Consider the following 23436-nt stretch of genomic DNA (forward strand, 5'->3'; position numbering starts at 1 on the left):
CCCCCCCCCCCCCCTTAAGGGTTTAAGTACAATAGTCAAAACATCTAATTTTCATGTGAGTTGTACATCGAATCCCTTAATATTCTAAGAAATAAAATTTACAGATTCAGAAACTAAACAAAAGTACTCTTATATTACAGTTTTTAATAGTAGAAAGAAAAATTTAGAACCTGCTTGAACATTTGTAGTCAGAACTGTTTGATTAGCAAATAATAGTGCCATAGGTATAAATGGGATAAAGAAAGAAAACTTTTCTGACATGTATTTTCTTGGATCTTTCTCAATTTTAAAAGGCTACTGTGTAGATAATAGAAACCGAAAATAATAGAAACTTAACCAAATGAATTTCATTTCAGGTATATGCTTTTAGATGATGAGAAATGCTGGGTTTGCACTATCAATAAAGGAATACTTAAAATGGAAGGCACAAATAAAAAAGTCAGTTCAACCTTTTGTGTGAAATAGAATTGATCATTTACACTAACCTGAACAGCAGCACGGTAGAAAAGTTCCTCTCCAACAGAGCTAGCAGCGACAATCAGAATGAACTACAACGTTGCAACACAATCTATTAACCTTTCCCTTTTTTGCAACATAACTGCTGATGATGAAAGTAATAGATGTTTTACCTGCCAAGGTGACATTCCATAAAAGAAGTTCCGTAGCTCTTCATCCTCAACATCCCTGATTGCTCGCGCATGAGGAGATAGCTTCACAACTTCATCCTATTAACAACATGATTTGTTATAAAAAATAACTATATAATTCAGGAACCTCAGATGGACAGAGCTAGAATGGCTACAATATATAAGGCTAACATTTTTGCATTTTCACACTAAGAGTTAGTGAAGGCATGTGTAGATAGAAAAAACTAAGCCAGGGTAAAGATGCTAAAAATGTTGTTAGATGCTCTAAAGAAAATGGATCTTCAGCTCAACTTAACATAAAAATTTAGCTTATTAAATGAGGATCATCCAAAACAATGTAAGGAGACAACAGACGATTTCCTGAACCAATGTGGGACGTTTAACACCTCTAGCACGCCCAAGATTAAACATCTGGTTGTGGTCCTTGTGGATAATATAACACAAGGGTCTAGAATTGGGTAAACCAAAAGCAAGGAGAGTCTTGCGTTTATAAATCGTGAAAAAGGGACCTTTAAACTAACTCAACACCGAGAAATAGCTTATAAGGTAATTACGGTGACAGAAAGATAAATGGGAAAAGTTGAACATACATCTAGTATAAATAGAAGAGCCATAATGGGTGGAACTGCATATCCTAGTCCTTCAACAATGGCATCTAATGATGGACTGAACCCTCCTGTGCAGTCAATTCCAGATATTGAGCATATGAACTTTCCGGCTAAAGCCATTGCTCCATAGATGCCTGAGTTCATGAACAAACTGAACATCAGAAAATGATTACAAGACTTCATTTTTCGTCTGTTAACCTATCCAAAAAATCTAATAGGATGGGACTCATAGAAGGCTGGAAGAAATATATGCAACAAATATATGTAAATAAACACATAAATACATTGGATCAAAAAGAAATGACTGTCTAACTATTTTGGTTTAACTATTTAGCATTCAAAGCCCACTAGAATGACTAATCTGAATTCATGTATGTTAAGCCCATTCAAAGACTAAAGACGCTCTTTACTGACAGGTTCTCTGTTTTAAGGGGGAAAATTTGAGATCTTAGTTAAACGTGAATGGATCTCACAAGTGGCGGGGCCATAAAATTTTCCAAGAAAACATTTTCCTTCGTACACAACAGACATATTTTAATCTTAACAAAGTTCATTTCCAAAATTTCTCCTAAAAGGGTCATCCAGACATATTTTGTTTTAAACTTTCTAAAATTTTCTGCACACACTAATATTGAATGTGGGCAAGTTTTTACCCCCTTATCATATTATCTTCTTACTTCGTGGCCTCATTTCCTAGTCAAACAATTTAGATCTCTTTTCCACTGGGAGATTTATAAATAGCCAAGCATGAGTAAAGCCTAAAATTTTATCTTCTATTCTTTCCCAAAGATTTTCATTTACAGTACTCCTTACTAGTTCCCTACAATCCTATCCTGACATGAAACAAAGTACTTTCTCCATCCCAAACTATACCATGCACTTTTGATAGGTATGAAGTTTTTTAAAAAAGGAAGATTTCAAAGATTTATGATTAAATAAAGTTATTACTTATATTTATGAGATTACACATTCTCGGGTATCATGAAAATATTAAAATTAATATTTTTTTTTTTAAAAAAAAAAAAAATATATATATATATATATATATATATATATATATCAAGGGTACCACCTACCATGTGAGTATGTGACTAGAAACATGATTAAAGGAACTACAAAGTGTTTATATACTTAGAGAGAAGAAAATCTTAGCCCTTCCACTTTTAGAAGCACTTTAATGACAAACAGAAAGCAAAAATATATATATGCCAGAAAAATCCTTTCCCTTTACTTGAAATTTCTCTATCACTAATAAACTCACTTTCTTAGAATAATTTTACTCATCATAACTTAAAACGTCTGAACTATATGTATATGTAAATTTTGCAACCTATTTATGATGCGTGGTCCTTCTCGTATTATTGATTCTTTTCATTTTCAAAGTGTATGTTGCTCGCACCATTCAAAAATATCTTTAGATGCACGTCAAATCTTCTAAAAATGCATTATTTTTGGAGAGTCCAAGTATCGGTGCTTTGAGAATGAAAAGAATCAATAATATGATAGGCAACACACATCATGAATGGAATGCAAAATCATTTCAAATCTCAAACTCAAGCCCATTTCCAACATCTTTCATTCATTGTACTGTATGATATATATCTATATAGTAATAATAATTAGAAGGAAAAGCCACCACCAAATTACATGAAATTTCAACAATTTATGTTTATGGATTATGAATTTTAAGACAGGACAATTTACTATATTCGTGCTTTATAATTTATTAACTGATTTTACCAAAAATGCATAAATTGTGTAAAAGTTAGGAAAACGAACTAACCGATTCCATAACTGAGTCTGACAACAGCACCGATTTTCTCCCAAACGGGTAGCTGCGCATCACTGAAGCTCTGATTGAATGTAGTCACCTCCATAGTAGACCCCGTGAATCCTACTCCTCCATTTTCACTCTCCCGAATTTCAACTGATGAAGCCTCGCCGGTACTTGACTTCTCCGCCATAGCTTTAATTCTCACTACCGAAAATTTCTCATTATAATTCCTCTTATCTCGATAATTGTTCCTAATCGGAAAATCGCATAAACTCACTTTACATCCTAAAAACGACGTCGTCGATGGAGTATTCGTACATCGAGCTATCAACGGAAATTCCATATTTACAAACACTCCGGTCTAAACTGACAAGCGAATCGGAAAATGAGCAAACGGCGTCGTTTCAGCTGTTAGAAGTTTGCTTCAGCTGCTTCTCCGCGTTGATTCACGGCAATAAAGTTGTTGTTTCAGCTGCTTCTCCGGTGTCGTTTTACCGCGATAAATTTGTTTCAGTTAATTCACCGGCGTCGTTTCACCGAGATAAACTTGTTTCAGCTACTTCTCCCACGTCGTTTCACGGCGACAAGGTTATTGTTTCAGCTGCTTCTCCGGCGTCGTATCACCGTGAGAAAGTTGTTTCAGCTTCTTCTCCGGCTTCGTTTCACGGCGAGCAAGTTGCTTCAGTTTGTCCGCCTTCTTCTTCGGCGTCGTTGTGCATATAGTAATGAAAAAAGTTTTTTTGGAAAATTGAATTGAATGACAGCCGTAGATTTTTATAATTTAAAGTCAACGTTGTTTTCTGATTTGATGTGATAGTGTAATGAACGGCCTCGATTTGAGGGAGGCTGTAAGGTGGGGTCCAGCTATATGTGTGACTGTACTTCAAAAGGAATATCTAGATGTCCAATGGAAATGTGTCACGTGGAGATAGATGATATATTCTATGGACAAATTGGATAGACGGAGATTTTTGGGATAAAATTCCAATCAATTTTTAGGACCTCTATTAAAAAAAATAAAAATTAATTATACACATGTACCCTTAATTTAAGAATATTTAAGTTTTTTGGCTGGACAATGTCTTTTAAGAAACTTCTTGATCTTGTTTGTATATTACCAAATAATCATAGTCACATTTGGCTATCAATTTTTATTCGTATTTTAACCATTTAAAAAATGATAAATTATGTCAACGTCGTTCATGAGCTTATAAAAAAAAATTCAAGCATTATCATTTGATACTTTAAATTTCAAATAATTGAAATATGACACCTAAGTATAATTATCATAAGAGTGATACTTAAAATTTCAAATAATTTTTCCTCACTCTATTGTCGATCTTTATTAAAAAAAATTGAATTAAATTATATTATATTATATTATATTAGCATTGCTTTCAAAAAATTCTATATACGCCAGTAGTGTGTTGAGCTTGTTTACATGGATAGTAGTCCTAGATGAAAGATGGGATTAAGGACTATAATAAACTCCACCAATATAAAACTAATCGATTTATGAGAAAATTTCAATATTAAAACCTTAAAATAATTGGTTTAGATGTGTATAGAATTGTTCAAAAAAGAGGAGAGATTTATGGAAAAATCTTAACAATTTTAGAAAAAGTCTTAACATAAAAGTTCAGATTTATTTTACACCTTAACAATTCCAATAAATAAATGCACAACTAAACAAGTAAGAAAACCAAAAATCATTTCTCCTCTCAAGTATGGATCCTTTAGATTCTCTTGTTGTAAGTTTATTTCTCGAAACTTATCATCTTTAATTTGGTATAATATATATGAGTTTTTTTTATATCCAATGCATAGTATCTGTTTTAGAATCCTGGCTGAGTGTACTTATGAGTTCATCGAAACGTATATACATACTTGTGATATTTTTTTTATATTCTATCGATAGTTTTTATTATTACAATCCAACTTTAACAACTAATGGGATCCACTCTACAAATACCATCAAATCTCAATTTCCGAGATATCACATCAGCCCTATCACCACTAGTTCTAGGTTATGAGGTGACATGTAAGTTTTGAGACTTGATTTATCTTATGTTTATCAATTAAAGTTTACTTTCAAGAATATTATCAATCTCTTAATCTTCTTTAAGACATTAAATCTCTCGACTCGTCACATAAGGCCTATTTATCTCCCTATATCATGTTGTTTTGTATAGATTGGGGATTTTAGCTAGAGACATTTTGCTTATGATTTTAAAAAGATTATATCCATCCCATTATAATTATGATGGGATGGATATAATCTTTGATGGTGTATAATTATGATAACGTTTTTCTATCTTGTTATATATATTTTTTATAACTCTTATTATTTTATTTATTTATCTATTTATTATTTAAAGGTGAAACGTATTGAAAAAAAAGAGCAGTTGAAAAAGAAAATAATTAAAAATCAGAAATCAGTTTCAATATGCTGCAAAGGAGAAGGGAAATTTGTTCCAATGAAAGTGGCAATTCAAGAAGCTTCCTCCAAAAATTCACTATTGGAAAGAATTAATTCTCTTGAGACTCGACTTTTTCAGGTAAAATATTTTTCTTCAATTTATTTATTTTAATTTTAATTTTTATCTAAAAAAATTAGTTATAGACGATCGCATTTTATTAAAATAACACATTGATGTTTATTGATTATTCTTAACACTCCAATACAAATTATGAGATTAATTTCACTTTGATCATTTAATTTTTTATTTTATTTCACTAAGGTTGTTAAGTTAATTCTATAATTAAAAAATCATTTAATCTTTTACTATTATCACAAAACTTCACTTAGTAATTATTTTTAACAAAAAATTGTCTAACTATCGATATTATATATGCATGTCCACCGTTACCATGATTTCTTTTATTTTCTCCTAGTGACTTTTTACGACCTTTTAATCAATCGTCTCAAGTTTGAATTATGAAAATATATATTTCTGATAATGATATCAATATAAATATAAATTAGTTAAATTTATCGATAAAGTTCATAATCAAAATAATAAATTAAACTAACAAAAAAATAAGAAGCTCAAATCTTAATAGTATTATATAAGTTGGAGTGATATATAACAAATCATATTTATTAATGCAGCTGTGCCTGGAAATTGAAAATGCAAGAACATCATGCAGCTCTTCATCAAATATACAGACTCCATTTGCAGAAAAATCAAAAAATAATGATGCCAAGAGACAAGCAGCTTCTTCTTATCCAATTTTTGATTTTTCACAGGTAATTTTGTACATCTAAATTTACATTTTATGTATCGGCATAAATATGTTACATATCAAGTCTGATATAGAATGTGGTACAGTCCGTGAAATTTTATTAAATTATCAATATATAATTAAAATTATTTCTTTTTATTTTGCTATTAAAATAATCTACATATTTAGTCTTCTGCTTTACTAATTAATCTTGTTTTTAATGGACGGTTATTTATAAAAGATACATATTATTTCTTATATATATCGAATGTAAATAGTCTTTTTTTTTTTTTTGTTTCTTGTAGAAACAATCTCATAATTTGGCACAAGATTTGGAGCAATCAACATGCATGAAGAAAACGAAGAAGCCATTGCATTTTGGGAGAAGCAAAAGTACTAAAGATATTGAAAATATTACAAGTAAAAATGGGAAGAAAAAAAGTTTGAAAGCAAGTTGGCCACATCTCAGGATCTTAGGGTGCTAATAACTACTAAAACTATATTCCAATTTTAACCTTAATTTTGTTAATGAATTTTGGGAGAAAGACATATATATGTATTTTGTGTCTTGCTAATTTATTTAATTCCATTTATATATAGCTAATGTGTTTGATTGAACATCTGAAATGTAAGTTGCCTTTGATTTGAAATAATTAACTTCCATTCCTAACTCGAAGAAGAATTAGTCCGCCCCTCAAATAAGTATTAAAGGATATTAGGAAGGGCTCAACTTCAAAATTTCGAAATAAAATTATATTAGTAGATAACACTTTATCCTTAAAGCAAGAATTTTTAATTAGTTAGGAATGAACCAAATACCAAACAACCAAATGAGAAGCCAAAAAAAAAAACATGTAACATCGAAATATACACATAGCTACCAAATATCGAATGAGAATGACCAAAAAATACAAACAAGAACCGAACATCGAACGAAAAATGACAACAAAATACAAACAAGAACCAAACATCAAATGAGAAACCACAACAAAATACAAAGAAGTACTAAATATCGAATAAAAAATGACATAAATAAAAAATACGAATAGCATCGAATGAGAAATGGTGAAAAAAAATGATGGGGTGAGAGAGGCTCGAACTCTCGACCTCAGGATTACTCAGAAGCTATGAGACCTACGCGCTAGCCAACTGCGCCACCACCCCAATTGTTCACTAACTATCACATGTTATTATTTAATCCTACGAAATTAAAAACTTTGTCAATAAACGACGTCGTTCTTGCTCTATCTTCTTACATGTCTAGGGTTTTTCACATCTTTCCCTCTTTCATCACCAAGCAAACCCCTCATTCAGGTACTAATTTTTTTGCCCTTTCATAGATTTTTGTTTTTTTGAAGTATTATTCTCTTGATTAAGAGTTCTTTCTTTGATTATTGTCATCTAATTACCCAATAACTGAAAAAAAAAATTAAAAAGTGAGAAAAAGGGGTAAAGATGAAGTCTTTTTAGTGTTTCTTCAACTGGGAAGTTACAAAGTTAAGTTAGTAAATCTTGATTTAAGAATGGAAGTTAAGAACAATGGCAAGTAGTGTTATGTTAGAGTAGTTTGTGCTTTATGTTTTACAACATGTACCTTGTATTTGTGATATACTTGCTCTTTTTGGTTGCTGCTTCATTCTTTGAATCAAATCTTGTTTATGCTATCATGTGTTTTTTGCCCTTTCTATAGTTTTTTTTTGTCTTGTTTATAAGATTCTTTCTTTTGGTTCCTATTTGCCCTATAAATTGGGGGAAACAGTGAGAAAAAGGGAATTTTTGAGTTTTTTTTTCACTGCAAGTTGCAAACTTTCACTTACATTGATTATGAGTTGAGGTTCTTTGGTTATTGTGTCTTGATTAAGAACGAAACTTGGTAACAATGGGAGTTAGTGGTATGTGAGAGCAGTTTGTACTTAATGTTTTACAGCTTGTACCTTGTATTTGTGATATACTTGCTCTTTTGGTTGCTGTTTCGTGCTTTAACTCAATCTTGTTTATGCTATGATGTGATTTTTGCATTTCCCATGGGTTTTTTTTCGAAGTATTGTTGTCTTGTATGTTGAATTGTTTCTTTTGATTCAATTTTTGTCTATTCGCCCTGTAAATTGAAAAAAAAGTGAGAAAGAGGGGGTAAAGATGGAGTCTTTAGTCTATTTTCAACTGCCTAGTTACTGACTTTGACTTGTGTATGAGCTAAGTTTCTTTAGTTACTGGTACAACAACATACCTAGTGTAATCCCACAAAGTAGGGTCTTAGGAGGGTGGAGTTTTTGCAAAGTAAAGAGTCTTTTTCGAATAGACCCTCAGCTGAATAAATCTTTTGTTATTAGGTCTTGACTAAAATGATTGAGGATTATAATCAAGGGTCTTAATGGAACTTATGAACAATAGGGGTAGTGGTATTTTAGAGTAGTTTGCACTTCATGTTTTACAGATTGTACCTTGTATTTGTGAGTACTTTTGGTTGCTGCTTCATGATTTAACTAAATCTTGTTTATGCCGTGATGTGATTTTTGCCCTTCTTATAGAGTTAAATTTTTCTTATAATCGTGCTTCTAATTCTTCTTTTCTCTTGAGACTCGAGTCTATCAGAAACAACCTCTCTACCCCCATAAACGTAGGGGTTAGGTTTGCGTGCATCTTACCTTTTGCAGAACCCACTTGTGGGATTGCACTGGGTATGTTGTTATAGAGTTCATTTTTTCCTGGATTATCATTCTCTTGTTTATGTCCATTTTATCATTTTCTTTTCTTGAATTCAACTTGCCTCTATTCAGCACACGAATAGAAAAAAGTGAGTAGAAAGGGCAAAAAGTGCAATCTTTTTCTTTTTTATTTCATTGGGAAGTTGCAAAAATGCTTTAGTAATCGAATCAAGGTTCGTAGGAACTTATCAAGTACAATACAAGAGAACAATGGAAGGGAGTGGTGTAAGATTAGTTTGTACTTTTTACAGCTTGTACGGTGTATCTGTGATGCGCTTTCTCTTTTGGTTACTGCTTCAAGCTTTAAGTACTTCTACAAATTCCATTATTTGCTCAACAATTCAATTTCTTAGAATTACAATCATTAAGTCAATCTTAATGCTGTAATATAATTTTTGCCCTTCATACATAATTCATTTTTTTCAAAGTATCGTTCTCTTGTTTAGGTACATTTTATTCGTTGCCTTTGTTTAATTGGAACTTCCCCCTATTAAGCCCTATAGATGGGAGGTAAAAGTGAGGAAAGAAAAACGCAAGATGCAAATAATTTCATGTAGAATAGTAGTTGCTTGTTGGACCAAATTCTCGTGTGAATTCACGGAGCAACATAAATGGATATCATATGTATGCAGTCTTTAGGTTGACCTCTCTTATGTTGTGAATTTTCTTTCTTCTTCTTTTGCTATCTGCATGTAGTATTTCAAGACAAATAAAAACTTTCTGAAGATCTAATTTTAACTTTTCTCGAAAAAAAGTCTCAGGTGAATTTTCCGACATGGCTATCGTCAATGATGAACGTGAATTTGAGGAAGAAACAACTCATGAAGTTCTCCAAGAGTTTGACGAAGATGAGGAAGTGGACGCCGAGGACGATGATGACGAGGACGATGATGATGATGACGACGGTGATGAGGATGATGATGAGGAGGAGAAAGAGGTCATACAGAGCTCTGGCAGTGGTCCACAAGTTCACTCTATAGATGATGATGAGGATGAGGAGGAGGAGGAGGATGAGGACGATGAAGGTGACAGTGATGATGATGATGACGACGACGACGACGAAGATGATGAAGATGAGGAGGAAGGTGAAGAAGAGGGAGATCTGGGCACGGAGTATCTTGTTAGGCCAGTGGCACGTGCCGAGGATGAAGAAGATGCTAGTGATTTTGAACCAGAAGAAAATGGCGAGGAAGAGGCTTTTGAGGAGGAAGAGGAAGAGGACGATGATGAAGACACTAGCGGGAAGGTGGAGGCCCCGCCAAAGAGGAAGAGATCAAGCAAAGATGATGACTCTGACGATGATGATGGCGGAGAGGATGAGGATGAGGATGATGAGAGACCATCTAAACGATAGTCGATAGGCCCTATATAGTATAGAGGTCAATCCCCCTTCATGTATGATGGATGATGGTTCTTGTAGTCCTTAGTTCTAATCACTGTTGGGATTATGACACCATTTTAGTTTTAGTTTAGTTTAGTTTAATTTAAGAACTTTGGTTCAAGATTTTTTTTTAATTGTATGTGTTGGTGTTTTTTAGTTGTTCAACTCTGTTTAGTCTGCTATTTTGGTGCAAGTATTTATATATGGTGGGCTTAGTTTAAACACACTTCAGTTTCGTTACCTAGAATCATTATTATAAAAAATTCAATTTTTATTGGACAAGTTAAGTTAGCAACAAAAGTATTTGAATCTTTTCTTTTTCCTACTTTAATGTTCTAGGTCCTGCCTGAGTTTCTTGCTCTTGTTTTTCTCTGTGGTAATAAAAGAAGGATGGAATGGGGTGAGAGAGGCTCGAACTCTCGACCTCAGGATTTCTCAGAAGCTATGAGACCTACGCGCTAGCCAACTGCGCCACCACCCCAATAGCTAACAACACACCATTTTCATATACTCTTCACCAATCTTTTCAACTTCAAAGAAGTCAAAAGGACAAGAATTTTTTGGCCCAAAAACACCATTGTTCTTGTTCTATCTTCTTACATGTCTAGGGTTTTCACATCTTTCCCCCCTTTCATCACCTAGCAAACCCCTCATTCAGGTTTGCCCTTTCATTGATTTTTTTTTGTCCAAGTATCATTTTCTTGTTTATAGAATTCGTTCTGTGAAAAAGAAAAAGTAAGTAAAAGAGGCAAAGATGGAATCTTTTTTTCACTGGGAAGTTGCAAACGTTCACTTCCCTTAATTATGGGCTGTGTTTGCTTAGTTTGATTAAAAATGCCTTAGGATTCTAATCAAGAGTCTTAATGGAACTTCAGAAAAATAGGAGGTAGTGGTGGTATGTTAGAGTAGTTTGTACCTTGTATTTTTGATAAACTAGCTCTTTTGGTACAAGGGGAGCGTTAGAGCAACAGTAAAGTTGTATCTTGTGTGACCTTTAGGCCACGGGTTCGGTTAGATTGTCTACGTCACACTTCCTTGGAGTTTGGCCCTTTTTGGATCTTGCTAATGCGGGATGCCCTTTGCTCTTTTGCTTGCTGCTTCATTGTTAAACTCAATCTTCTTTATGCTGTGATGTCATTTTTGCCCTGCTTATTTTTCCTAAAGTATCATTCTCTTGTTTGTTACCTTACTTTAATTGGACTTGCCCTTATTCACCCAATAAATGGAAACGAAAAGGGAAAAAAGGGAAAAATGCAATCTTCTTTTTTTTGGTTTCGATGGAAGTCGCAATCTTTCACTCACCTTTGTTCTAACCTGAGTTTCTTTAGTTATTTAGGTCGTAGACGCTATGCATGTGCAAAAATAAGTTTTCTTTTTCACAAACCATGTTGGCGTATTGAGTCTTGATTAGAAATGCTTTAGGATTCTATGAAGCGTCTTTTATGAACTTTTCAAAACAAAACAAGAGAACAATGGGAGGTAGTGGTATGTGAGATTAGTGTGTACTTTATGTAAAGAGTAATTATGCTATTTACAGAAGATTTGGAGAGATACTTGTCAAACTATCTGGAGAAATGCTTGAGCATCTTAAAACAAAACTGCAATCAATATGAAATTGGCAGTCAGGAAGCAGCTTCTTTTGTGAAATGGGAATTTGTGAGCATTTTTGTATAAATGAATAAATTTTATAAACTATGATAAGCAACTTTATTTTTCCCGGTGATGAGTTTGGATTTCCGAATCATTATCATTTAAATATTTTAGTAATTGAGCTTCCATGTCTAAGTCAATGTGTTAAAATTTAATTACAATCGGTATTCTGTGAAGCAATATGAAGCCCTACTGGCATGCAAGTTTTGGTTAAGATGTGATGATTGATTTTTTTTTTTGGTACAGGACGTGTCTGAATTCTGCCTGTCATGGTGATGTGTATTAGTTCTCTGTAGACGCTGCTCAACAGTTAAAGAATTGCACACTACGTTAACGTTGGCCTCAAACGCTGCATTGCACATGAGGTTATTGTTTTGTAGTATTTTGCCAATTGGGGTTTTTAAGGGGTAATAGTTCTCTTTAGCCATCATATTACTATGTTTTGCAATATGAATGGCTTAATCTGTATTGACATGTGTCTGCGGAATTGATAATTTTCAGTTGAGTATACCTAGGTATTCCTCTAAGGGTATTTGTTCAGGGTCCCTAGGAGATTCTGTCGTTTTATACTGAATAGCAGATAAGATGGCCAAATACAGCTTTCTCGTGCAGACCATGAACCCGAGACTCCTGTACTCTTCTTGGAGTAGATAAATTCAGGGTTTCCCGAGTTAAATTGATGTCAAAGTAAGCACTTTGTTGTTTGATTCACTATCTGAGATGGTTAAGACATTATATATTTGTACTGTTCTGTGAGGTTGTTCCTTGGAATAAACAAGTATTTTACCGTCTGAAGAAGTTTGTCTGTACATGCTGGTTTCTTGTTAGTTTGAACCGATAATTGAACTTCAAGAATGGATGTTCCTGTGAAGAAACCTCAGGATAATGGGCCGAAAACCTTAGTCAGTGATGACATTTTGGCTAAGAGGCTAAAAAATCGGGAGCGTCAACGCAGATATAGAGAAAGGAAACGTCTTAAAGCTGATAGTATGAAGGTGTTGGGAACAAACCAGCTAGTTTCATTGCCAGTGGGGGTGCCCGTGATTGTTTCTCCCCAGGATAGTACACTGCCGGTGAATGTCGCTTCGCTGGACTCTTCGGTTCCAGTAGAAGTTGCTCCGCTGGACTCTTCAATGCCAGTGAATGTTGCTCCTCTTGCCTCTTCAGTTCCAGTGAATGTCGCTCCCCGGGCATATGTAATGCCAGTGGATGCTTCTCCCCGAGAGTCTGTCACCCGTGTTTACTCCGGACGAAATTGGAAAAGGGATGCCCGAAAGGCCCATGTTGCCAGGCAGAATGAAGTTAGTACTAATAATACGGTTTCTCCAGATTTAGCTTCAATTGGTGGAGGTCAAGCAACATTACTTACCCACGTTGAACAGTCAGATGTCGCGATGAGTGATGTAATTTCTTCACCTGTGACTGCATTGGAAAATATCGGAACACCCAAATCTATTGCCAGCAGGAGAAATTGGAAAGCAGAAGCTAGAAATAAGAAGAGCTGAAATTGTTGACAATATGTTAAGGTCAAGTATGTCACAGAACATTATCAATTGTTAGCAGCCTTGTTGCAATATCATTATGTACAACATTGGAAGGATGGATGAACTTTGAATGATATTGTAAGTGTTCCGTTCCTCCTTTTCCCTTTAATTTTGTTCTACTATAAAAAAACATGTCAGTTTTATACGACTATATTTTTAGACCTTCCATTCATACCCTTGTTAGCAAATCGTCTCGTATTTGTCCTTGACCTTAAATGGAGATCCAACCTAAAGTGTTATGGTGTCTGGACCTTTTTCGCAATGTCTTTTGACATGTGGATTACACTCAATCAATGCTGGAGCTCCGTTAAAGTCAAGGGCAAGTATGAAACGATCATAACGGAAGGTAAACTTGGACCTTTTCCTGTTACTCATCAACGGATGCAATTGCAGATATCAGATGCCCGACTTACACGGCTCTTAATTTTTTGCTTCTGTTCAAACAAGTGAGAAGATCCTGACCATTGCTAACGTCCAGGTTTGTCAGGTATGAAGTTTAGGTTTTAGAGTAACTCTAGGATACTCATCTTCTGCTAGAACCTTAGTGGTTGGGACTTACTTTCTTCCAACGAAACGAATCTTCATATATTTCATGGAGATTCGGACCATGTGTTTCTGTACATATATGTTGTATGTGGATAACTCCACTTGTGGGATTACACCGGATATGTTATTTTTTTTATCTGTTGTATGTGGATCGATCGTCCCTTGTCCGGTTTATCATTCAAGAAACATTTCAGAGTTTGAATTTTGCATATGGTTCTGAGTTTGATTAAGGGAAGTATTTATTGATTATGATTGCACAAATACTATTATAGCATAAAATTAGGCTAGACCAGGCTTTATTTAGTGGCGGAGTCAGAATATTGATCAAGAAGATTAGACAAAAGATTTGTGTTGTTTAGGAAATTCAACAATCTATATATAAGTGCTACTCGGTCTAAAAGTATTCCATGACATGCAGGGTTTGAGGAAGGATCACACCTCAAAGGGTGTGATTTAGACAACCTGCCCTAATATAGGCATTAATGGTTGCTTCCACGGCTTGAATCTGTGACTTGTCATGAGGAGACAACTTTACTGTTGCTTGAATAGTTTATATAACCTATATATACAATTCAATCTTCTCCCGAAGGGTATTCAATCGAATCTCCTTCGATGAATGCGAGCGACTTCACCAGTATGGCTTTATTAGTCATCAATTTTAGCTACTTCCTCACAAATTTGCCCTTAGGTTTTGTTGCATCTTTGATATTAGTATAATTCTTTAGATGAAACAATCAATAATCTTAATTTAGTCAATAGGCCCTTTATATGACAGTTTTCTTAGTATCTACTATTGTTACTTCGTACCAGCATAGATTAATTAAGATTTAAATATGTAAATAACATCTGCATTGATGTTTGTATATTTATATATATAAACAATGAAATGCATAACATATGTAAATACAGATAAAAGATAATTCAATAGCTTCTTCATCATGTACATAGATGATTATAAATCAACCCTTAATGACGCGTTAATCAACGCTTAATCACCTGCCTCAAATCCTCAAAACTCCAATCTCTTCTCATCCCGGGGCTCCTTGCCAATCTTGGCGAATCAGTCATGAACTCTATCGGACCACTATTATGAACCCTCCGAGCACCTTTTCTCGCGTTATTTTCTTTTCCCATTAGGGTTCGACCCCTCGTTTTTTCATATTTCCGTCTTTCAACCAAGTTCCCTGACCAGTTCCTCTCCATTCCGACTGAAAAAAGGCGAAAATTCGACTTCTCATTAACATGATTCAGTTTTCCCCTTAGTTCCTCATGTGAATCTGTTCGTTTTAGAACTTGGCAGGTTAAACAATTGAGAGTCATTGGTGTATAAAAGAATAGGAAGAAAATTAAAAGTTTACAAGCTAATAAAAAATGCATAGGATATGAAAATAAAATAATGATATTGATAATTGAATTTTTGAGGATATTGAGGTTAAGGGTGTGTTCTTTTTTTTCTTTAAATAAATAACAAAATTCTCCCATTTTAATGGAAATGTTAAAGGTCTTGTGTTAATAATATCCATTCTTTTTTGGTTTATACCCTAAAATAAAGGTGAATCAATCTTTAGGGTAATGGCTATTGTTATTCTTACTATTAAGAGCCAATACATCTTCGATTAATATCCATCTACACAAAAACAAAAAATATCCTCAGCTCTATACAAATTTCTTTTTATCAAATTTTTTCTGACGACAGAAATCGCTCCTCTTCTAGCGATTTTGCCCTTTTGGTTAAAATAAAATTTCATATACCATTTTAAAATTTTCGTTAACATTTTATACCTTTTAGGCTCCAGACTCCTCTATACATTCATATTGTGGTCTCATTCATGAACTAAATTGAGTTATATTTTTATTTTACTAAATAATTTAGTTATACATTTGTTTATATAGAAAGAAAAAAAAGAGTTAGTACAGTTACTACAACAATAAATTCAGAGTAATTTCATAAGTGGGGCTTCAAAAAAGTTGTGTTCGCACATCCTTACCCTTATCTTGTAAAAATAGAAAAATTATTTTCGATAGATTTTTGACTCAAGTAAGACATATCAACATTAAAAAAAAAAATACTAAACAATATAATAATCAAGATAAAGAAAAACAAAATTGGATACAAAGATAGTAAGGGAGTAATGATCATAATATAAATAAGATAAATTAGACAATATTAAATTATCGATTAATTTTCTACCCAAATTTTCGATTTTCACATCCTTCCCTCCAAAGTTTAGTGTAAACAAAGAAATGTGAACACTTAACGGACCCATCAGTGTAAACAAAAAATGTGAATACTATAATAATATATGATATTATAAAAATGAATTTCACATGTAAAACATGATCATTTTTAAATTAATTAATTGTATTCAACAATTCAATTTTGGTCTTCAAGTCAATTTAATCTGGTCAATAACATTTGCTTTAAACTTCAGCTTTTTTTATTCTTCTTCTTTATACACACTAATAATTTTCTTTTTAATTAAAATATTATCGAGGGTGATGTAAATGATTTTGTTCATATTTAATACAGTCATATTTTAGATGTATATATTAATATATACTGAAAATATACGATCAGATTAATCTATAATAATTATTATTTATATTAACATATCATTATAATGATCAAAGTATTCTTTGAAATCAAATTTTTATATATATTACATGCTTTTTATAATAATATTTTTATATATTAGCAATAAAATGTTGAACAAAATAACTTTAACTACAAGGTGATTTTGTGGCTTGAAAAAAAAGAAGATAAATCGCTGGCTGTAAAATATAACTATTTATTGTATATAACTTTAATCTATTTTGATACTAAAGTGGACATATTTTATTTTTAAAAAAAGAACAAATCAAACTATACATAAAAGCTTTTATAAAACCTCAAACAAAAACGAATCTTTGTCACATCTATCAATCTCTGTCTATTTGATTAACAGATATAAACTGTTTATCACACAATTCATAAGACCAAAATAATAATAATACTCTCTCCGTTTCAAAATAATTTTTCAGCATTAAATTATATAAACTTTATATGTAATTTTTAATTATGTTTAAAAAATTTAAATAATTTTTGTATGTATAAACTTTAATTTTTCAAAATATAAAATTAAATTTAACAATTAATTAAATTAATTTTTAGGAAGCAAAATGTAACAACTATTTGGACAGCGGGAATAATAACAAAGTTTGTGCCTAAATCAACTGCATTTAAAGGGCCTTGTGTCACTTCAAATTCAAATGATACTCATGACATTATATTATTATAAACAATAATATATATATACTTTTTTAAATATTTCCTAGTCCAATGAATACAGCTATGATTTGACCAAATTCAATGAATTCTCTATAAATGAAAATGCAGCCCTACCCCTTTGTTTGGTGCTTTCTTCTAGACTAAGAGTCTGTTTGGCTCAGCTTAAAAGCTGATCAAATTGATTTAAAAGTTGATTTTTGACTTATTTAGCTGTTTGGCAATATACAAAATAACTTATTTTAAGTTAAAAAAAATTTATTTTAAGCCAAAAGTTAAAAGCTGGGGTAGTGGTGCTTTTTTTTTTTAGCTTATAAGCTGTTTTAAGTTGACCATATTTTTATCTTTTTGCCCTTAATATTTTTATACAATCTCCAAATTACCCACATAACCCTAACATCTCTTTCTTCCATTTTTCTCTTTTCACGTTTAGCATAGCAACTTCAGCAATTTTATCCAAACGCATAACTGTTTATTTTAAAAATAAGTTTGAGCACTTTCAAAAGTACTTTTTTAAAGCTACTTTTATTAAGCCTATCCAAACGGGCCCTAAAACAAGCAACTAGTTAGTAATACATCCATTTATATTAAGTTTTGATTATATTTACATTAAAAAAATATTTATTATTAAAAAGTAATAAGTTTTATAGTAAAGGCAATTGTGTACTCCATAACTAATATATCCATCATAATTAAATAAAAACTTTCGTCCAAACTCTTTCGTCGTCAGAGAATCATATATTATATACACAACAAGGTCAAAAATTGTTTTTTTTTTATAACAAAGTAATCTCTTATGACTAGTTATTAGTGTACAAGTTGAAACTCAATGCATCCTTCTCCACTAAAATGCAAAGGTGATTGTTTGTTCAATTAAAAAATGCTTAGTACTTTCTTCTAATTTGCCTAATGTAAAATGACAAGTGTTCTATCCCAAAAGAAGAAGGAATGAGAATTAGTAATAACATGAAGTTGATCATCAGCCACCAATTATTGGTTTCTCATTTATTTCCTGGATGAAGAATACAAAAGGATGAAGCTGCATCATATATATATATATATCTAATCTTACGTGAACTAAAAAGCCTCAACTCGAGATCTCTAGTATTGGTTTCATCACATTTATATACAGAGAAGAAAATTCTCGCTCATTAGAAGACATAGCTCACTAGGGACATAATTTCATCGCGATTCAGCAATTTTTGATGTCAATGCTATCCTAAGCTGCTCTTGAGCATAAAGCCGGCTCCCCATTTTGACTGTGGCTTGTTGGATCATCAAATCATTCACAACGGAAACACTAGCGTGGTGCACGTCTAGGTCCAAGTCCTTGAGGGCTGCCATTAGCCTCGCAGCTGGATGGTTCTTTTTACTACATTGTATACGAATCATAGCATCCCATCCAATCACCTTAACGTCAATGTCCATATCGACAATCTTGACGTCTTGACTCAATGGAGGGGAGGCGGAATAGTTTGATGATCCCTTGTTGGTTAATTCCTTCCTTAAGCATTCAATTTGGCTCCTCAACTCCTCTTTATCTAAATCTGAATTTTGAACTTTTGATTTCAACTCATTGATGTATGCAATTGCATCTCCAAGAAGTGATGCCTTATCCATTTTAGACACATTTGGGACTACGGCTCTGAGCGCGTAGAATCTTTGATTCAATTTCTCCCTCCTCTGTCTCTCCGCTTCCACGTGATTCAGTGGCTCCTCCCTTCCATTGGCTGGTTTCCTCCCTCGCTTCCTCGGCTTCTTTTCAGGTTCTACAACGGCCTCCTTCACCACTGAGGCTTCGAGATCTGAGTGATCTGAATCCCCGGACTTCCCCATAGTTGAAGTTGGCAAGATCACACCCGAAACAAACGAAAGCATTCCTTCTTCATTGTTTCCCCTTGATCCAAGTGACCTTTTCTTGTTCTTGTTCTCCTCCATGAGCCCAGGCCCAGGCCCCAACTGTGATTGCCCTGAAAATCTCTTACTACTATCACCAAAATTCAATATCTCCCTGGACTCCGGCTTACAAGAAATTCCATTTTTATTCCTATTACTACTTCCATCAAATCCATAACCCGAAAAATTCAACTCCTTTGTGAAAAATCCTTGACAATGCTGCTGCTGCTGATTTTCAGAATTCTCATTTCCATACACAAGTTGCACATCCCTACTACTACTATTAATTAACGAATCCTTAGGTTCCACAACTGAGGAAGATGGATCCGTAAGCCAAAGGGCTGAAGGATCGGGCTCAGGATGCACAGCACAAGAGCCTGAGCCCGAACCTGAGCCTGTAACAGACCCCATATCAATATTGAAGTTAAACAAGTACTTAACCTTGTTCATCAAATCCGAGCTTTGGAATATCAGCTCAGTCGAACCAAGCTCCACTACACCGTTAGCTGAAGGAATACACACAATCGTCTGAAGCCCGAAACCTTGGGCTTGCCTGGCCCGTTCACATTGAGAAGCAGCTAATTTCTCTGTTCCAGTAACCCAAATTGGGCTTGAACTGTACATCGCCAAGCCCGGAAGCCCGTTACCGTTAACAAACGACTGGGTCATTGAAATCAGAAAAAACCATTCAGTATCCGTCACTTCCTCATCCACTGCATCATCAGTTCCGTTTCCGGCGGAAGCTTGTACACCGGAAATTAATGAATTCAGCTCCCGAAGCACCTTCTTTCTATGCTCTTGCTCAGCAACAAAATTAGCTGCTGAACTAGACGACCCTCTCCGCTTGTTCTTATCTTCTTCTCCTTTATAATACCCATCTCCCCAACCCAATACAGTTTGGCTCGCAAAATCAACAACTGACGATTGCCAGAAAATAGCATATGCCCATGATTCACGAGCACCGTCAATTAAAGCCTGAAGCCTTTGCTGTAGTGACTCTTGATTGAAAAACGGCATCGTTTCTCCGACTCCGTTCACCGGAGTCGGACGATTGGGAGTGGAAGCAGGCCAAAAAGAGGATGGATCGGAAGATAAAAAAGAATCCATCATCATATTATCATCACATGTATTAGTAGTATTGCTATTACTCCATAATCTATAGTCCGTCATTCAATTAAATTGAAGAATTTTACAAAAAACAGAAAATGAGAGATTTTGTTTGTTAGGTGAGAAATGAGAGTAGAGATTTTTGTGGATATATATATATATAATAAAAATATTGTGAGCTCAAAAATAAATGAGTGAGGAAAGTGAGTGGACAAAGAGAAGAGGGTTCCAAGAAAGGGTTAACGTGGTGATGAGACGGTAAGTATTTCTTTATTTTTAGTCAAATATTTTTTGTTTAAGTTTTTATTAAAATGGTATATTAGTAAAAATTTTAGTGTCTTTATAAAAAATTTTGACATAAATTTAAATTCTAATATAAGCTTCGATGCCAAATGAAAAATCAGAAAAAACAATTAAGGTGGGCGATTTATGGGAAAATTATACGTAGGATAAGGAAAGCCGGCATTAGTTCTACTTTTTACTTTTTAACTACCTAGGATTTTATACTAATTTTTTTTTTACTTACTTAACACCATTAGAGAGTCGTACTTACATAGGTAGAAGATCTTTTTTTTTATTATATATATATATATAGTTTATTTATTGTGAAAGTGTGACGTAATTTGATTTAGTTTCGAAGTAAAAAATAAACGAAAGAAGTAGATATCTTTACAATTATTAATGAGAAATATTTAAGTATTAAAAAATTTAAAATTCATTTAATTGACTATCTAAACGTATCTAAACTTTTATCTTGTTGGTGAGAATTTAATTTTATCTTATCATTCTCTATTCCCGTTTCCAATAAAAAGAAGAAGAAGACATTATTAGAAGTAAATTTCATTACTTCAAAAGAAGTAACATTAAATATCTTCGATGATTGAAGACGAGTTATTGAACTAATTGGAAAATATTGTTAAAGAAGACGATTTCCAATGAATGTTAAAGGAATTGAAAAGAAGAAGATTTTTTTTTATAACCATATTTGTTAAAGTGCTTATTATAATAAAATATCTAATACTTCAATGTTTCAACTAAGTTAACTATTTCCAGGTAATATTAAATTAGCATATCTCCTAAATGTAGGCTTTATGGAAATAATTCATATATGGAAAGAAAATAAATGAAATCATGTTGATTTTGATATTATATTACAATAACAACAATTATATTTAGCAATCCCTAATATTTAGCGTAACATCATAAAATGAAGTCTCAAAGGATAGAATATACATAAATTTACCTTTTAACTCTAAATTAGGAAATTTTATGTTTGCAAATTTAAACTTAGCTCCTTATCTACTTTTGCTTACTTAAATATCAAATTATATAGTCCACCATTGAATTCAAATGTGTATATACATCTAATTCGTACATTATATATTGTAATTTTTATGATTTGAAACTCGATAAATAACGAATTTATCGCTTTATTATTTTTTACTTAAATACAAAAAGTTCAACGTAAAATTTAAATTTACTTTTCTATCCTTATCCCCTAAAGTATCACATTTGTAGTTATGACTAATGATTCGTAAACGTTGAACCCATAACTTAAATATCACTCGTTCGCATCATATACTTATGTTGGTGTCTACTTAAATATTAGGTTCATGTCTAGGATGAAATTTTAAATTCATAACGTGCACCTAATCAATACATTATCAAATATAATAATTCTTTTAATAATTAAATTCAAGCCATCAAATGAAGATACTTTTTTAGAAAGACTATTCTCAGCCATTCTTTGAAACTAATTTGAAATCAAGTCATTGGATCTTCAACGTGAGGCTCCAAAAATTCGTAATGAAAAAAGTAAAATTATCCTAAAATTATCAGTCCATCACAAATTTTGTCCATATTAAAATTTTTCTTTAAATCTACATGATATTCTTTTGTCCATATTAAAAATTTTCTTTAAATCTATCATAATATTCTTCTCAATTTTTGTGATAAGACATATTTATCACAAATATGGACTTTTTTGTTATTGGTATCCCTTGTAATTAAAGGCCATGCACTATCAGAGTAATTAAGGTACCTACAATAATTGTAAATCATTTTAGTACAATATCGCACGTAAATTTTGAGTAAATAATTTTGTCGTAAGTTTTTAAAATACATTAATAGTAAAAACAAAAAATCCTTGTCCTTCGAAAACACTCTTTACATATTCAATGCATGTAAGGGTGAGACCACATACATATTACATTCCTCAAAATTTACTTACTTTCTTCCGTTCGGTATTTTGATACTCATATTAAAAACTAATAAATATAAGTTTACACACTGTGAAATCTATTTCTGGAGATTGCACTCTCAACACAATTATTTTTATTTCAAGGCTAAAATTCGATCGAGACCTCTTGTTAAGAGTGAAAAAATTTCAGTCATTCCATTATGATCATACAAGTTACTTCAGAATCTATTTGTGAAATTACATTGAATTCATTATTATAAAGTTATAATAAAGGAAAATCCTTATTTGTACGCGTTGGCGTCACGTTGTGGAATCATTTTGATTGGTCCTACTTGTAATTGTCTTTATTCAAGATATCATAAAGTATATTATACTAATATAATATAATTTGTAGATATGTTTTAGACATTAAATTATTAATAGCACGTTTTGGTGGATGCCGAACGTGAAAATAACATTGATTTTTCTATTTTTATTTTAATAACAAATAATATAAAAGCAACTTGACATGTGAACCACCATAACAATGCCAGACAATTACAATTAATTATTGAATAATAATTGTCATTACCTCTGTTTATTTGTGTATTTTTAGTTTGTTTTCTGGTCAAAATGTTTTTCAGTATTTATTAATTCGAAGAAAAGGACAAAAACAAGAAAAGTACATTCAAGTAAAATATTTTATACAAAAAATATTTTGATTGATTATTTTTTTGTTGTTGTAGTATTTGTAGGAATCCAACCATGTTTGAATTGAATAAGATACAAATGCAATTTTTTTTTTGGACTACAAAATAAGAAGTATAATTATTAATTGGGTCACTTGATTTATGGACTAATCATCCAATAGTTATAATATCTGGATAACAATAATTATATATATATATA

General features: G+C 32.5%; 6 protein-coding genes and 2 non-coding genes across 12 annotated transcripts in view; 3 read left to right on the plus strand and 5 right to left on the minus strand.

Annotated features, from left to right (window-relative positions):
- The window catches only part of LOC107028369, a 6557-nt gene extending 2782 nt beyond the window's left edge, over nucleotides 1-3775 (minus strand). Inside the window, exons 1-4 of the mRNA XM_015229402.2 lie at nucleotides 3039-3775; nucleotides 1238-1389; nucleotides 630-725; nucleotides 486-548 (exon numbers count right to left, since the gene is read on the minus strand). Coding sequence (XP_015084888.1) covers nucleotides 486-548; nucleotides 630-725; nucleotides 1238-1389; nucleotides 3039-3372 — 645 coding nt within the window. The 5' untranslated portion in view covers nucleotides 3373-3775. The remainder of the gene's footprint in view (nucleotides 1-485; nucleotides 549-629; nucleotides 726-1237; nucleotides 1390-3038) is intronic.
- Nucleotides 3776-4708: 933 nt separating this feature from the next.
- On the plus strand, nucleotides 4709-6806 carry LOC114078366. The gene is made up of 4 exons (XM_027919063.1): nucleotides 4709-4780; nucleotides 5408-5587; nucleotides 6142-6279; nucleotides 6560-6806. Exons 1-4 carry the CDS (start codon nucleotides 4757-4759, stop codon nucleotides 6737-6739), a joined length of 522 nt encoding a protein of 173 aa, XP_027774864.1. The 5' UTR covers nucleotides 4709-4756; the 3' UTR covers nucleotides 6740-6806.
- Nucleotides 6807-7333: 527 nt separating this feature from the next.
- On the minus strand, nucleotides 7334-7418 carry TRNAM-CAU. The gene is given in 2 exon segments: nucleotides 7334-7369; nucleotides 7381-7418. It is a non-coding gene; the product is annotated as a tRNA-Met (tRNA).
- A 70-nt stretch (nucleotides 7419-7488) lies between these two features.
- On the plus strand, nucleotides 7489-10566 carry LOC107028370 (nucleolin-like). 2 transcript variants are annotated; one of them, XM_015229403.2, is made up of 2 exons: nucleotides 7489-7568; nucleotides 9715-10566. In XM_015229403.2, exons 1-2 carry the CDS (start codon nucleotides 7511-7513, stop codon nucleotides 10311-10313), a joined length of 657 nt encoding a protein of 218 aa, XP_015084889.1. In that variant the 5' UTR covers nucleotides 7489-7510; the 3' UTR covers nucleotides 10314-10566. The 2 variants fall into 2 exon arrangements, with proteins under 2 accessions (XP_015084889.1, XP_027774862.1); XM_027919061.1 differs by lacking the exon at nucleotides 7489-7568 and adding an exon at nucleotides 8979-9598.
- Nucleotides 10567-10699: 133 nt separating this feature from the next.
- On the plus strand, nucleotides 10700-14310 carry LOC107028371. Of its 4 annotated transcripts, none has more exons than XM_027919062.1 (3): nucleotides 10700-10998; nucleotides 12237-13495; nucleotides 13920-14310. In XM_027919062.1, exon 2 carries the CDS (start codon nucleotides 12845-12847, stop codon nucleotides 13493-13495), a length of 651 nt encoding a protein of 216 aa, XP_027774863.1. In that variant the 5' UTR covers nucleotides 10700-10998; nucleotides 12237-12844; the 3' UTR covers nucleotides 13920-14310. The 4 variants fall into 4 exon arrangements, 1 of the variants encoding a protein (XP_027774863.1); XR_003579998.1 differs by having other exon boundaries at nucleotides 10704-10998; nucleotides 12237-13612; nucleotides 13928-14310; XR_003579999.1 differs by lacking the exon at nucleotides 10700-10998 and adding an exon at nucleotides 11082-11226 and having other exon boundaries at nucleotides 12237-13612; nucleotides 13928-14310.
- Nucleotides 10737-10821, minus strand: TRNAM-CAU. The gene is given in 2 exon segments: nucleotides 10737-10772; nucleotides 10784-10821. It is a non-coding gene; the product is annotated as a tRNA-Met (tRNA).
- A 751-nt stretch (nucleotides 14311-15061) lies between the features above and the next one.
- LOC107027389 lies at nucleotides 15062-15400 on the minus strand. Its single transcript, XM_015228562.1, has one exon. It carries the CDS (start codon nucleotides 15398-15400, stop codon nucleotides 15062-15064), a length of 339 nt encoding a protein of 112 aa, XP_015084048.1.
- Nucleotides 15401-18317: 2917 nt separating this feature from the next.
- LOC107028843 (transcription factor MYC4-like) lies at nucleotides 18318-20490 on the minus strand. Its single transcript, XM_015230062.2, has one exon. It carries the CDS (start codon nucleotides 20409-20411, stop codon nucleotides 18528-18530), a length of 1884 nt encoding a protein of 627 aa, XP_015085548.1. The 5' UTR covers nucleotides 20412-20490; the 3' UTR covers nucleotides 18318-18527.
- Between the last annotated feature and the right edge of the window lie 2946 nt (nucleotides 20491-23436).

The sequence above is a fragment of the Solanum pennellii genome, chromosome 8 (assembly GCF_001406875.1).
Source record: "Solanum pennellii chromosome 8, SPENNV200".
Classification (NCBI taxonomy): Eukaryota; Viridiplantae; Streptophyta; class Magnoliopsida; order Solanales; family Solanaceae; genus Solanum; species Solanum pennellii.

Coding starts and splice junctions, on each gene's coding strand:
- LOC107028371 (XM_027919062.1), top strand. CDS start 12,845: ATGGATGTTCCTGTGAAGAAACCTCAGGATAATGGGCCGAAAACCTTA.
- LOC107028843 (XM_015230062.2), bottom strand. CDS start 20,411: ATGACGGACTATAGATTATGGAGTAATAGCAATACTACTAATACATGT.
- LOC107027389 (XM_015228562.1), bottom strand. CDS start 15,400: ATGACTCTCAATTGTTTAACCTGCCAAGTTCTAAAACGAACAGATTCA.
- LOC114078366 (XM_027919063.1), top strand. CDS start 4,757: ATGGATCCTTTAGATTCTCTTGTT. Junction 5,588..6,141: donor TTGAGACTCGACTTTTTCAG/GTAAAATATTTT, acceptor TTATTAATGCAG/CTGTGCCTGGAAATTGAAAA. Junction 6,280..6,559: donor CAATTTTTGATTTTTCACAG/GTAATTTTGTAC, acceptor TGTTTCTTGTAG/AAACAATCTCATAATTTGGC.
- LOC107028370 (XM_015229403.2), top strand. CDS start 7,511: ATGTCTAGGGTTTTTCACATCTTTCCCTCTTTCATCACCAAGCAAACC. Junction 7,569..9,714: donor CAAGCAAACCCCTCATTCAG/GTACTAATTTTT, acceptor CTCGAAAAAAAG/TCTCAGGTGAATTTTCCGAC.